This window comes from Leptonychotes weddellii, chromosome 11 (genome assembly GCF_054177405.1).
Source record: "Leptonychotes weddellii isolate Sample4059 chromosome 11, ASM5417740v2, whole genome shotgun sequence".
NCBI lineage: Eukaryota > Metazoa > Chordata > Mammalia > Carnivora > Phocidae > Leptonychotes > Leptonychotes weddellii.
The window spans coordinates 64,466,902-64,480,358 of NC_138379.1; the positions used below are offsets into that span (position 1 = coordinate 64,466,902).

A 13,457-nucleotide genomic window follows, 5' to 3' on the forward strand; every position below is an offset into this window, starting at 1 on the left:
GACCAAAGAGAGAAGACCACATGATAACAGAGCTAGAGATTTGAAGATGCTACACTTTTTAGCTCTGAAGATGGAGGAAGGGGCAGAGCTAACGAATGCAAGGAATGCAGCTCCAAAAGCTGAAAAAGGCATGAAAACATATTCTCCCCTAGTGCATCCAGAAGGAACCAGCTCTGCTGACAGTTGACATTAGTCTAGTAATACTGATTTTGGGCTTCTGGCCTCCAGAACTGTCAGGGAATTAACCTTTGCTGTTTTAAGCCACTAAGCTTGTGGTAATTTGTTGCAGAAGCAACAGGAAACTAATACAAAACTTTTGACAAGTTTTTATTGTGAAATATTGGATTTAGAAAAAAGTACAAAATGTCAACAGTCAGATGTGTACAAGTACAGTATTTCAATAGTCTATACATGTGAACAGCTTATCAGGTTCACCAGAGAATGCATATTTAGACCAATACAATCTAAAGAGAACTGCAATATTCACAGGCTATTAATACATAAATAACTTGGGCCAAAATGACCCTCACTGGTAAATGCTAATTAATAGCTGAAAACGGGCTAAAAAGCACAATACGGCACACCATAGTATCTCCTTACAGGTCCACATTTAAAGAATATCAGCTCATTTTGTCAATACACTACAGATCCAGGACTGGGACTCAATTACTAGTTTATACAATTGCAAAAAAATTAAGTTATAAAATAAGGTCATGGAATAAAGAGAGGGCATTTAATTAGGACTAAATACTGTGAAGCCCCTAAAAAGTTTTAGCCTTGGAATTTACAAAGCTTAATTACTGAGACTGATTTTCAATTTTTAATCTGTTTCCTAAAAAAGGGGGAAGGGGCACCTTGGTTTTTAGTAGCAGCTCCAACATGTTATAAGAACTATTACACAGTTTATTTTAAAACCATAATGAGCACTGTGGATTGATAAATGGCTATGAAACCAGAATATAAAACATTATAAATTTTAAAGAAAGGTAATGACTATCTTACGAATTTAGCAAATCCCACAAACATTAAAATCTGTGTTAAGAAGGCATTATCTCTCATTGTTCAGAGTACTAAATTTAGGAAGATTATTGCATGAAGAGCTCATAAAAATAAACTGGTTTAATTTTTCCAAGTCAAGTCTGACTGATTCAATCTTTTGCTATATTACTTCAAAATTACCCTAGATAATGTTCTCAAATTGGACAAAGAATTATTTGATATCAACATATAATGAAAAGCTGCAGGAATCATCTCCTGAAACATCGGTTATGTTAAAAACAATTATTGTAATCATCCTGTGTTCTGAGGAAAGATGATCTTTGACCTGACATTCATAAACACTGTTTGTTTAAAAACTTAAAAACTAATACATTTAATAACAGTTTACTTAAAACAAATTTATCCTTGCCCATAAATTCCTAAGAGAAGGAACTCTCTTCCACTCTCTCCAGTATATCTAGCAATGCCTGATGCTTTACAATTGAACTAATAGTCTGAACTGGCATTTATTAAGGAGATTAATTCCATGAAAGGCTGAAAAACCACTGGATCAGAAAATAATTAGTCAATAACTTTACATAACCTATCCCAACCTACCTTAACCTTTATAGACAATTTTAAAGACTCTGATATAGTTTTCTTATAAATAGTGCCTGTATCTTATAGTAGATTCCAATTTATTCAAAGATACTCATGGATTGATTTAAGTTATTTAAATTTTTCCAGATTTGCTTTAAACTTACAAATCAAATATGGTGTACATAAATATTAACTTAGATAAAAGGCAGATATATGGACCACTGCAGGAAATTATAAATTTTCAAAAGCTTTTATAAAAGAAAAATAAAGCAGAACATGTAACTCAAGAAATATGAACATGAAGCCATATGACATAAAAAATAAAATTACTCTATCAGAAATGATTTAAAATTAAATCTTTGGGGGGGTGTATTTTTACATAATTCAATGAATTCAGTGACCAACAGCTTCTCATATCACACAGAAACAAACCACAAAATCATCTAGAGTCTATATGCATCATCAGTTCTTAATGCGATCTCAAACATTTTACTAACAACTTTGATTTCCTTTTGAAATAGGCTTCTGTACATATGCATTTATATACAAACATTTATTAAACATGATTTTAAAACAAACTGTATGTACAAAAGATCAGCATTCCTATAAATAAAAACATTAGGTGGCAAAAAGGCACTTGTAAGTAAAAATCTACAGTAGTTTGTACAAAACAGAACACATTTTACCTTGGATACTGTACAATAAACATTAATTCTTATACCAATAATGAAAATACTAGTTTACTAACTAATGTTAATGATGTAACTTTTAAAAACATATTTACATATACTCTGAAGTTCATTTAATAAAAGCACCATGATTTTCTCCTAAATTCATGTTGATGCAAAGTAAAAACACAATTACCAAAAAAACCAGTGTTTACCATTTTCTTTGTTTAAAAGTTTTTGTATTTCTAAAGTGAAAACTGTTTATCTGAAATCAACATAGTGTAAAACAAAAAACAAAACAAACCGAAAGCCCTGCTGCTCTGACTTCTGAACACCGTCACCTACTCTATTATTGCATGTTGCATTTTATAAAGAGCACGACTCATGCACTCCTTTACAAGTGTTTAATACTATTGCTGGCAAAAAAGTTCCTGGATAGCAAATCATTAAAAAGTAACTTCAAGCCAGTTGAAGTTTTATTTGAACGTTTTACAACTTAAAAAATGCTGTATATCAGTTACAAAAGTGAATAGGAAACACGCCAATTCATCTGGTGTGCAAAAATATTTCTCCACTACACAGAATTTAAGGGCTTCACAGAATTTTTCTCAAATTTACATTTTCAGCAGAAACACTACATGAATAACTACTTTCTCAAGGGGATGTTAGTATGCTTCCACTTTTGTCAAACTTTTTACCCTTTGACAATGCTGCGACCTGTTTGAGTAGTTCTCTGTTTTTGGCCTGTGGGAGACAAAAACATTTAAGATGAAAAATGCTTGAAATATTAAGTCATGTTGAAGAATACTACTTATTTAATGCTGTTCTTTTCACTTGTACAACAAGATTTCATTGAAACACTAAGACCAGATCAAAGAGTTGGTATATTAAGGTTCATCTCTTTAATGCTGGATATTGGAGAAGGAATAGTCTAGATTGGTTTATCAGCCCCTTTTGTAAATGTTGATATAATTTAACTATTGTTCAAAGATACAATCAGTTAGAAAAAAGGCAACTTAGGCAATCCATTTGAGAGGGTCAAATTTTAAATAAGGAAAAAATGTCTGGCTCTTTAACTTAAAAACATAAAATGAAAACTATGAAAATAAATTTTATAATTAATGACTCAAGTAATGATTTGGGAGGAATACTGCCCAACAAACTGTACAAAGTGTTCCATTTGATGTTTACCTATTTATAGAATAAGCAAAAGAGGTCCGTTTTGCAAAAATATTCACACTTTATCACTTTGCCAAAGGGACCCTCTCTCAACTTAATGCTATTCAACTAATTTTTTTGAAGTATCCATCAGAAATGCCCTCTCTGATCTCATTTTTGTTTAATTGCCATAACAGTAATTAGGTACTGGCTTTGATGTAATTTGAACATCTACACATCATCGTTTTCAGATCTGTGAAAGGATGAAATTATTTTTCAAAGACTCCAAATTTCACTTTGCCATTGCTCTGAACTGAATGTGCCCTTCATTCAAATGTTCTACCCGCCAAAGACACTGTCCTTGAGCCAAAGCACTATGACAATCACCAGTGTTTAGTGAAAAGGAATGTGTAAAGAGGGACCTTCAAGTGAATACTCTCATATTTTGACTGCCTTTGTCTCCCTATGTGATCTCTTAACTGTGGAAACACAGGTAATAAGAACCCTCCATATATACAAATACATTAATGATCAAACACTTTGGGAGTTTTTGAGCCAAAATGGGGAGAGTGTTGACAACAGACTAGAATCTGAGTGCTACCCTAAAAGCAACAAAATTTTTCCTCTGGTTTACGTAGGAAAGCCATTTATTTTCCTTCACAAGTCTCAAGATTTTTTATTATCTAGATAATACTTTTTTTTTTAACCTCAGGGCTTCATCTTCTACTCTAATTTTGGCCTTTGTATGGCAAGATAACACCCTGCCTTCTCTGTACACCATCTTAAACCAGTTCCGTGAAACATAACCTTTTCCAAAGCTTTGTATTTCCACTCCCCCACCTTTCTTAAACCAAACTCTCCCCAATTAATACCCATTACCTCCTAAATGCAAATATTCTTAGAACGATTTCATATTTGCAAACCTAACCATTTTTATGTTCGAATGCCTGACAGAATTTCTCTCTATTCAATAGTTGTTAAATAAGGTGGTAATTAAAAGTTTCAATTTCAGGGGCACTTGGATGGCTCAGTTGGTTAAGTGTCTGACTCTTAATTTCAGCTCAGGTCATGATCTCAGGGTCGTGAGATCGAGCCCCATGATGGACTCTGCACTGGGCATGGAGCCTGCTTAAGGTTCTTTCCCTCTCCCTCCGTTCCTCTGCCCTCAGCCCTCTAAAAAAAAAAAAAAGTTTTAATTTCAAATCCAATTTCAATTTTAAATCTAGAAAAATCACAAAGAATTTAATAGGATTTTGTTTTCCCTTTAAAATTAAACAGCTTGAGAAACTCAGAAGACAAATAAGGAGAATTCCGGGTAGTTAGCAGTAAGTCAAGTGAGTACACTTAATGATCAACTGGTTTATTTCTCAGCTGACCAGTCCTAGTCAGTGTAATAGTTTTAAATTGTTTTCTTTTTATTGTTAGCCACGTTATTTAATTTGTAACTACAATAGATTCTCTTTGCCAAAAACAGAAATCTTAACAGAATTTTTAAAATACAGATTAATGAAGGGCATAAAAAAATGGTATGTTTGCAAATGTGCCTCAAAGAGCTTGCCATCAGATCTCTAAGTTATATTTATCCAAAACCTTTTATATACTGACAATATTCAAATTATCTTTTCTTAGTCATCAATAAGAAGCAAACACAAAAATCAAAGAGTTTGTAATTTTCATATTCTAAATACGAAACACAAGAATTCAAACATTAGGTGTTGAAAGCAGTTTTCCCTTTTAATTTTTTAGCAGCTAATTTTCAATTTGCATTTATATATTCGGTCTCCTAATTGCAGCACTAATAAATCTATTTACTGATAAATTATGTAAGAAAAAACCCTTAAGAAAAATAAACAATTTATCAGTTGTTAAATGCAGATAAGTCCAAATGTGTCTTATTCTAATTTAGGTACATTAAAAATGTATTTTACAATGCAATACTTAAATATGTATGCATTTAAAATTTTTATCCTAACGTTACTTCTTTATTATGTACCCTGCAAAAAAAATCAAAAAATTTAAAATTCTTAACAAGTTAAGCTAAAAATGTTTAGAAATAGTGGCCTAAAGGAAAGACTATCTGGAGTAACACAGATCCTGCTGTGTAACCTGGAGTCTATTTTCTCATACGTAAGACAGAAACCTCACCACCACCTCAAGAGGAGTTGAAAGAACTAATCAAATATATAAAACACTTAGCCTAACACAGAGGCTGATACACAGAGGCACTCAAACCTTAATCTCCTTTCCCCCTTCATTAACTTCACTCCTAAACAAAAAGTAGATTTTTTATTTGGTATTCTGCTAGGATAACTTAGGTTGTTTGTTTACTTTGGTATTTTGCACAATTTTTTCTTGTGATGCTCCCTGCTTATTTCCCAGGTTTAATAGTTTAAAATGTTTTGAGAACTATTAGAACATAGTAAATTTTCTGCTACAGGGTTGTTACAACAAAAAGGTAAGAAAAATAGTTAATTCTGTTTACTCAACTAAATGGAAAACCCTACTAGTACATGGCTGCTGTAGGGACTACAGTTAAAAGAGAGTACACAACTGTAACAGAATGTTTCTAGCAATTAACACAAAAGATATAGGAAGTGGTCTGATAACAAGGAACAGAAACCTGAGTGACCTGAGGTGGTGGGAACACAAGAGAAAGTACAGTTTAATCTGAGTCACAAGATGTAGGTTTCTATGTCAGTTCTGATTAATTATGTGACCACCATTTCATCTGTAAAGTGGGAACTCAGTTATTATAAAAAGCAAGTAAGACAGCCTATGTAAAATCATGTTAGAAATGTCATACTTCTATCTAAACATTAGTTGCTATTCTATTACATAGAAGTTCAGCTACTGACCAAGAAGAGTTACTAGGCTTAAGATACCAATCAGGCTAAGATGTCAAAGAGAAGGTCCCCTCTGTTTACAACAACAAAATAAAACAACAAACTGCTCTTTTGGACAGCGAGTTGTACTAAGTTTTATCATAAATTTAAGTATTGCTCACAGTTTTTCTGTTACCTCAATTCTGGATTTACTCCAGAGTTTTGGTTACACCACTTTAAATCAGAGATCATCATGCAGAAGATTCTGTTGCCAGGTAATCATTCAGCAGTAATAACTGAATGAGAAAAATAAGAAAATCATAAACCAAATATATACTGGTGGATAATGTCCAAAAACCCAATTATATGGGCAATTTCTCAACAGAAGGCAGATGGACACTTCCATAAATCAACAAATTATTTGAGTGCCTACCATGTGCCAGGTTCTACACAAAGTTTCTCTTTAAAACTCTTTGTAAGACTAATGTTAAGACTAGGGCTGTAACTGAAATTCAGGTTCCTAAATTCATTTTACAATTTCATGCAATTTAAGCTACTTTCAAAGAAGTATGAGGAATACAAACCAAAAGGCAGGACTAGCACATATACCCTGGTTTTACAATGAAAAAAACAAAAACAAAAAAAACCTCAGGGCAGTATTACTCTCTTCCTTTCCAAGCTGCACTCTCCCATGAAGTCTAAACTCTATGTGCTGACATGCATCCTCTTTGCTTTTAAGACTTAAAACTACTAAAGTTTAAAAGCCCTGTTACCCAAAGATTAATTCCTCAGATGTCAGAATGTATAAATCGACAGAACATGTAATTAATTTAATGTGGTCTGATTTCTAAATTTATGAAACTGAGGTGAGAAAAGGCTTAAATAAGGGAGTAATGTCTATCCCTGCTGGATGCTCTCCATCTCCGCATGCCGGACATCAGATACTACCCTCTCTGTCACTATGGTGACTCTTGGCTTCACCATTCAGTTGTTCTGTATATTGAAATCCTCCTGAATATACCTTGCAGTAATCTTGGGAGGCTGGCCTTGGCCTTGATCACTAGAGGCTCCCTGCTGCAGCACACAGAATCCTATTTGGCACCTTAAAAATCACAGTACAAAGGTTAAAGTGCACTCCTTTGCCTTTCATCACTGCACGTAGCATAAATTTCCTCCACTTGAGGCCCCTAAGAATTGGTTTTGTACACCCACCTCCCTTCCCATTATCTGGGCAGAAACACGAAGAATGATTGCACAATATACTAAAGACCTTATTTTCACCTTAGTTTCATGAATCCGATCTTTAATTTTTTGTTTTTCACGCAATGATCAATTGAACATACTCCACTGGTATCCTCCTCTAAAAACCCCATAACGAGTCTAAGCAAAAGTTTTCAGAATTAATATACTGAATCCCCTTATCAAGTGATTTCAAGCAGTAACTTTTAATGGGAGCAGGATTAAGAACTGGTAAAAAGTCAAAATCAGGGGCGCCTGGGTGGCTCGGTCGGTTAAGTGTCTGCCTCCAGCTCAGGTCATGATCTCAGGGTCCTGGGATCCTGTGACAGGCTCCCCACTAAGCAGAGGGTCTGCTTCTCACCCTCCCCTCTGCTCCTGCTCTTGCTCACTCTCTCTCTCAAATGAATAAATAAAAATCTTTAAAAAGTCAAAATTGAAGCTGAAAATGCACAAATACACATAAAATTTAGGGATACCAATACCAGTCTAAGACAATATTATTAACAATTAAGCAAGGTCAGCCCTCCTTGCCTAACAGTTCATATAAATAATGTCATTTACCTGAAGTTGTTCCACAGTTTCTTTGTGAGCTTTTTCCATACTGTTCATCTTTGTTCTCAAATTTGACTCTTGGTACTGAAAGTCTGCCTTTAGTTCAGTTAACTGAGAAACAGATAAACAAGCATATAAATTTATATATGTGCATGTGTAAAAATATATATATGCACACATCATTTTAAACATTCATTATAAATTCACAACTCGTTATAGAAGTGGAAGATGTCAGCAGTTTCCTGAGTTTTAAAACTTATTTAGAATTTGTTTTGTGAAATGAAATTCTATTTTATTATAGTATATTTTAAAGTTAAGATAACATTGAACTGTCAGTAAAACTTTTAAGATGCCTTTTTCTGTTTCAATTTAAAGATGGCTTCACTGGACACAGAGTTTGGCAAGTGGAATGCCAACAGGAAAATTTAATGGCTCATACTGGGGAAAAATGCTTCAATTACAACATACTTCACATTATATATAAACAAAGTAAATGTTAAAAATGGTGTCAGGTTAAAATAATCTTTCAATGACAAAAGAAGAAAATTTCACACTGGACAAGTACAAAAAGGAGTGGTTTTATCAACCATGAGCTATACTGCCTTTTACTTTAAAATTTACATCCAGAATTATGTATCTAATACCACCTAAGGCTTGAGGTAAAATGGAGAACAAAGCACAGAAATACAACATGGAATAAGAAAGTTAATTTAAAATTTTTGCTAACTTAGACAAATGTAAGAAAAAAAAATCAGTGGTTTGAGGAAGCTACATTTTCTTCTTAAATATCAATGACATACATAAAAATACATAATCCTTATGACCTTGAACTAAAAAATAAGTTGGTATTATATAATTTCATTATCAGAACCATGAAGAAGAAAGCTTCTGGTTATTTTTAAATGGTTTCCATTATATATAAACTTTAAAGGTTTGCACGTTCTTTTTTTTTGTATAGATATATAACAGCAAAGAGAGAAAGGAAGTCATGGTGTATTATATTCTGTCTGAATAAAAGCCCTTGCTTTTGCCAAATTCAAAGAATAACTGAATTCTCTGTTTACTAAATTACAAAGGAATTCCTGTTCTGAAATGTCAATTCACATCAGATCAGCTAAGATAATTATTCTTGTCACTCCACTGTGTGTTGCCTTCAGATTATGAATTTCTGGAAGATAAGGATCATGTCCAATTTATTTATTCATTTTTGTATCCTCATGATCACTAGAGGATACATGGCTGGCTCTAGAAGTCATTGAATAAAGTGAAATAAATTTAAGAAAATATCTTGGTTGCCTTAGATTTACATTATAAGAAAAAAGAGCAAATACGTAGCAAAATATTTTAGGCTCAGAATTATTATTTTCCTTACAACACTGCCTATTTCCATTACCATTATTTTTTTTTTAAAGGAACACTAACAAAAGCAGAAAACTTTCACAAACTGCAGTAACACAGAAGAGTCATGCTATGAAAAAAAAAATCTAATAGAAAAGTCAAAATTCCACAATGCATTACTACTTGGTTTTGGAATTGTTACTTTATAGCAAATTTACTATTTTATTCAACTTTTACCTAGATTACCTAGGTTAATATAGATAAATCTTTGTGCACAGAAATGTCTTTAAAATTTTGTGCATAAAACAAATTTCCATAAAAGTTCATTAATTCAAAAAATTCTGTTAATCAAAAAGAACCATAAAAAGACACTCCTAACTAACCTATTCTTATGTCAATCCTAAATTTCATATACTGAATTTGCTTAAACTAAGATACAAATATATTAAATTTAAATCCACTAACCATCAAGGCACAGGAAAATTTAACACAAAAGTTGTTAAATGCCAAGCTCAGATTCAAGCACCACTTCAGATACTCAGAAATACAGATAATTCATACACATATTTATAATTAAGTCTTATTCATAATTTTAAAAGGAATGTTTTTAATGTTCTCCTATTGCATAAGGCATTTGAAGTAAGTCAAACTTACAGAATAGTCTACAAGTATAAACAAGTACAAAAGTTGGTTCTACGCTCAAAGATGACCCAACACCAGTAATAGCAGCTATGAGCATCTATACATGGCAGGAGCTGTAGTAAGTACTTTATATTTCCATTTAATCCTAACAACCATCTCCTGAGATGGTATTAATACTCTCATTTTTAAAAAACTGAGGACCAAAGATGTGAAACCATTCTGCTCAAGTTCACACAGAAAGTGTTGGAACTTTTCACTAAATTGACAATATATTTGATACTCCTAATCTAACTGACAAAGTCCTCAGAAGTACACTTAGTTTCTACAAAATGATCTTAGACACCTACTGCTAATCACCACACAGGACATTTCCATAGCACTACTTTTCACCAGTTATTTGATCTGGATTGAAATACACGATTGGTATGTCAAGGACTACACTCAACTACTTTCTCAAATCACAAGAATTTACATAATATTCCATTTACATGTCATTTCCAAATTAAGACATTAGGCTTACTTTTAAGCTACAGGTTACTGGAAGCTAATGTTCAAAACTTATTATAATTCTAATTAACTCTCAGTTAATTCTTAGAACTAAAATTCTGAAAGACCTATTTCAGCCATAATTCATAAAATTATGAGTAAGACTTGATTATAAATATGTGTATGAATTATCTCTATCTCTGAATATCCATAGTGGTGCTTGAATTCACCATTTTCACCTATCTTCTTTAGACGGCTTATGTTCCAATTTGGTTTTTGTAATGTGTCTTGTAAGAATCATGCACAACATTACCAAATTATTAAAGTCTAATAAAACTTGCATTTTCAAGCAGAACTCAAGATGTAAATCTTACCAGGCTTCAGTGAACCATGTTCTTACCTTTTTATCTTTTTCTAAAATGGTCTGGTCTCTCTGCTGTAAGAGACGTTTAAGTGACATCACTTCTTCTTTCAGTTGACTTATAAGGACAAAATTGTCTGTTCCCCCACTATCTGCTGACTGATTTATAGAGCTACTAAAAAGAAAAAAGTAAAACACAGTTAAATGAAGTAGAAGGAAAATTAGCAGGTGTTCAAATTGCATAAATTAGACAATTCCACAAACATCCTTAAGGCTAATGCAAAAAAATATGTACCTGACAGAAATGGATGCAACTGGCAAATTACCTTACTAATGGCACACATTACATACACCTGCAGAAATATAATTCAGTATTAGCTTTTAGGGGGTCAATACTTCTAGTGTAAAGCAATAGGCAGCCAATTTGTACAGTAACATCAGCAAACTTTTGGCTAATGAACTAAAAACAAACTCACGCTCATAATACTTTAAATTTAAATACATTTTCCAAGCAGGTCAATTTAAAACATCACAATTAGATTTTTAGATCTGTGTTTCACTGAAGAATAATTAAGATCAAGAGAATGTTCTATTCAGATTTGTTCTCCTTTTTTCAAAACCCAATGTATTCCCCAAATAGAAAAACAGTTCAGTGCCACTTGCTTATTGCCAAAATTAAGTTAAAAATTTTAACTAATTATGGTTACTTTTCTAGGTGACTCAAAAAAGTCAATGAAGAAGATACATGTTTCTATTCTTTTACCTAGTAATAACTGGCAATCAACTGTAACTGTTCAACTAACTTGAATTTTCATAGCGCTAAAGGAATTCATTTTTACCTATCTCCATTAGATGGCTTAGATTCCAATTTGGGCTTTTTCTTTGGAGTTTCATTCTGAATTGCTGCAGAGGATTTATGGCTGAAACCAAACATTAATAAGAATAATTAGAGTAAAAAGGGCAGAGGCAGCAAGTGATGTTATTCTTCTTCCCCTAAAATATTACCGAATATCATTGATCTTTTAAAAGCATAAGTAACAAAGTTAAAGGGATGTCACGTTAAAAAAAAATATGCTTCAAAATGCTTCAGAAAATATGTTAACATATTTACCTCTGTTTCCACAGTCCCTGCTCTTGTTCTGGACTCAGATTGCTGATTCTGAAAAATATATAAATGACATCTAACAACAACATTTATTTAATACATCTATGCTTAACAACATTCTTCCTAATGGACTCAAATTACGTATGTTTAGAATCTTCTGTTCAGAGAATGCATGTTCAATTAAGTTTTTGAACTAAAGCTAATCACATTCTATTAAGTTCGATTCTAATAACTGGTAGCCAATTGCTACTAAGTTCTCTAACAAAGGTACAGTGACAGGGATTAAATTCTTTTTTTAATCATTTTCCAAAAGTCAATTTAATATCATACTAAAAGTTGGGGTATATAAGCATGAAACCCACCATAAGGCTTTATAATTTATAAAGTATGACAATCATCATACTTAGGGTGCCCTTACTATTTCAGACAAAAAATGTTCTATCTTTAAAGTTAAGGCCTTCCTAATAATCCTATCTGGAGATTCCTCCTTTAGAGCAACTCAAGTTGCTCAGAATAGTGTGTCAAGTTCAACCAGGAAATATCTTAATTTGTTTCATTCCTAGTTTTCCTAAGAACCCTCTCCAAAGTCCCTAGATGTTTCTTCAGTCAGTACTGTGGAACAGACATACCGAAAATACTGGGAAATTTCATATTAAGAACTGATTTTACTTTTATTTATAATTAAATGCTGTATTACTAATTCTTTTCCATTATGCCATAACACTAATAATGACTTTATAATTCACTATGAATCAAGTTTTCTTGCAGTTGCATATCAGCCAATCCTGCATTAACCCCTAGTTTATTGACTCAACATGTATAGAGCATACCAGACGCCACATATTTATACAATGTAAGATGTTAAAAAAACCTAGGCTGTGTGACCTTTTGCCAGTTACTTAAAATTCCTGAGCCTTAGGTGCTCGCTTCGGCAGCACATATACTAAAATTCCTGAGCCTTAGTTCCCTCATCTGTGAAATGGGTATAATTTATGCCTTATAGGGATATCAGACTTAAATGAGTTTATATAAAAACTCTTCATACATTACTAGTGTATATACAATAAATAAAAACATGTACATATATTTGAGTATAAAATTTACTATTGTAGCTGTATAAGTTTTTCGAGCAAGAAAAAAAAAATCAGACCATGTTCTTAAAAATCAGCTGTAAATAAATACTAAGTTGGGGAAAAATGCTGTAATTCCATAAACCTGAGTTATTATTTATTTGTGGCCATAAATGGCAACACTACTGAGGAATTCAGTTGCCCTTTCTTTTTACAAATTTCATCATAAGAATTAGCAAACCAGGGCGCCTGGGTGGCTCAGTTGGTTAAGCGACTGCCTTCGGCTCAGGTCATGATCCTGGAGTCCCGGGATCGAGTCCCGCATCGGGCTCCCTGCTCGGCAGGGAGTCTGCTTCTCCCTCTGACCCTCCTCCCTCTCATGCTCTCTGTCTCTCATTCTCTCTGTCTCAAATAAATAAATAAAATCTTTAAAAAAAA

General features: G+C 32.9%; 1 protein-coding gene across 5 annotated transcripts in view; it reads right to left on the minus strand.

Moving 5' to 3' along the window:
- Positions 1-310: 310 nt before the first annotated feature.
- Positions 311-13,457, minus strand: part of FAM76B (family with sequence similarity 76 member B) — a 21,382-nt gene continuing 8,235 nt past the window's right edge. Inside the window, exons 6-11 of one of the 5 annotated variants that reach the window (XR_004076676.2) lie at positions 11,956-12,003; positions 11,684-11,764; positions 10,884-11,019; positions 8,027-8,128; positions 6,423-6,522; positions 311-2,990 (exon numbers count right to left, since the gene is read on the minus strand). Coding sequence is in view for 4 of the 5 variants with exons in the window: in XM_006736478.3 (XP_006736541.1) it covers positions 2,901-2,990; positions 8,027-8,128; positions 10,884-11,019; positions 11,684-11,764; positions 11,956-12,003 (457 nt within the window). In the remaining variant the exon portion in view is untranslated. Of the gene's footprint in view, positions 2,991-6,422; positions 6,523-7,247; positions 7,329-8,026; positions 8,129-10,883; positions 11,020-11,683; positions 11,765-11,955; positions 12,004-13,457 lie in introns of those variants that run through there. The other 4 variants (XM_031031382.2, XM_031031381.2, XM_031031380.2 and 1 more) reach the window with 4 other exon arrangements.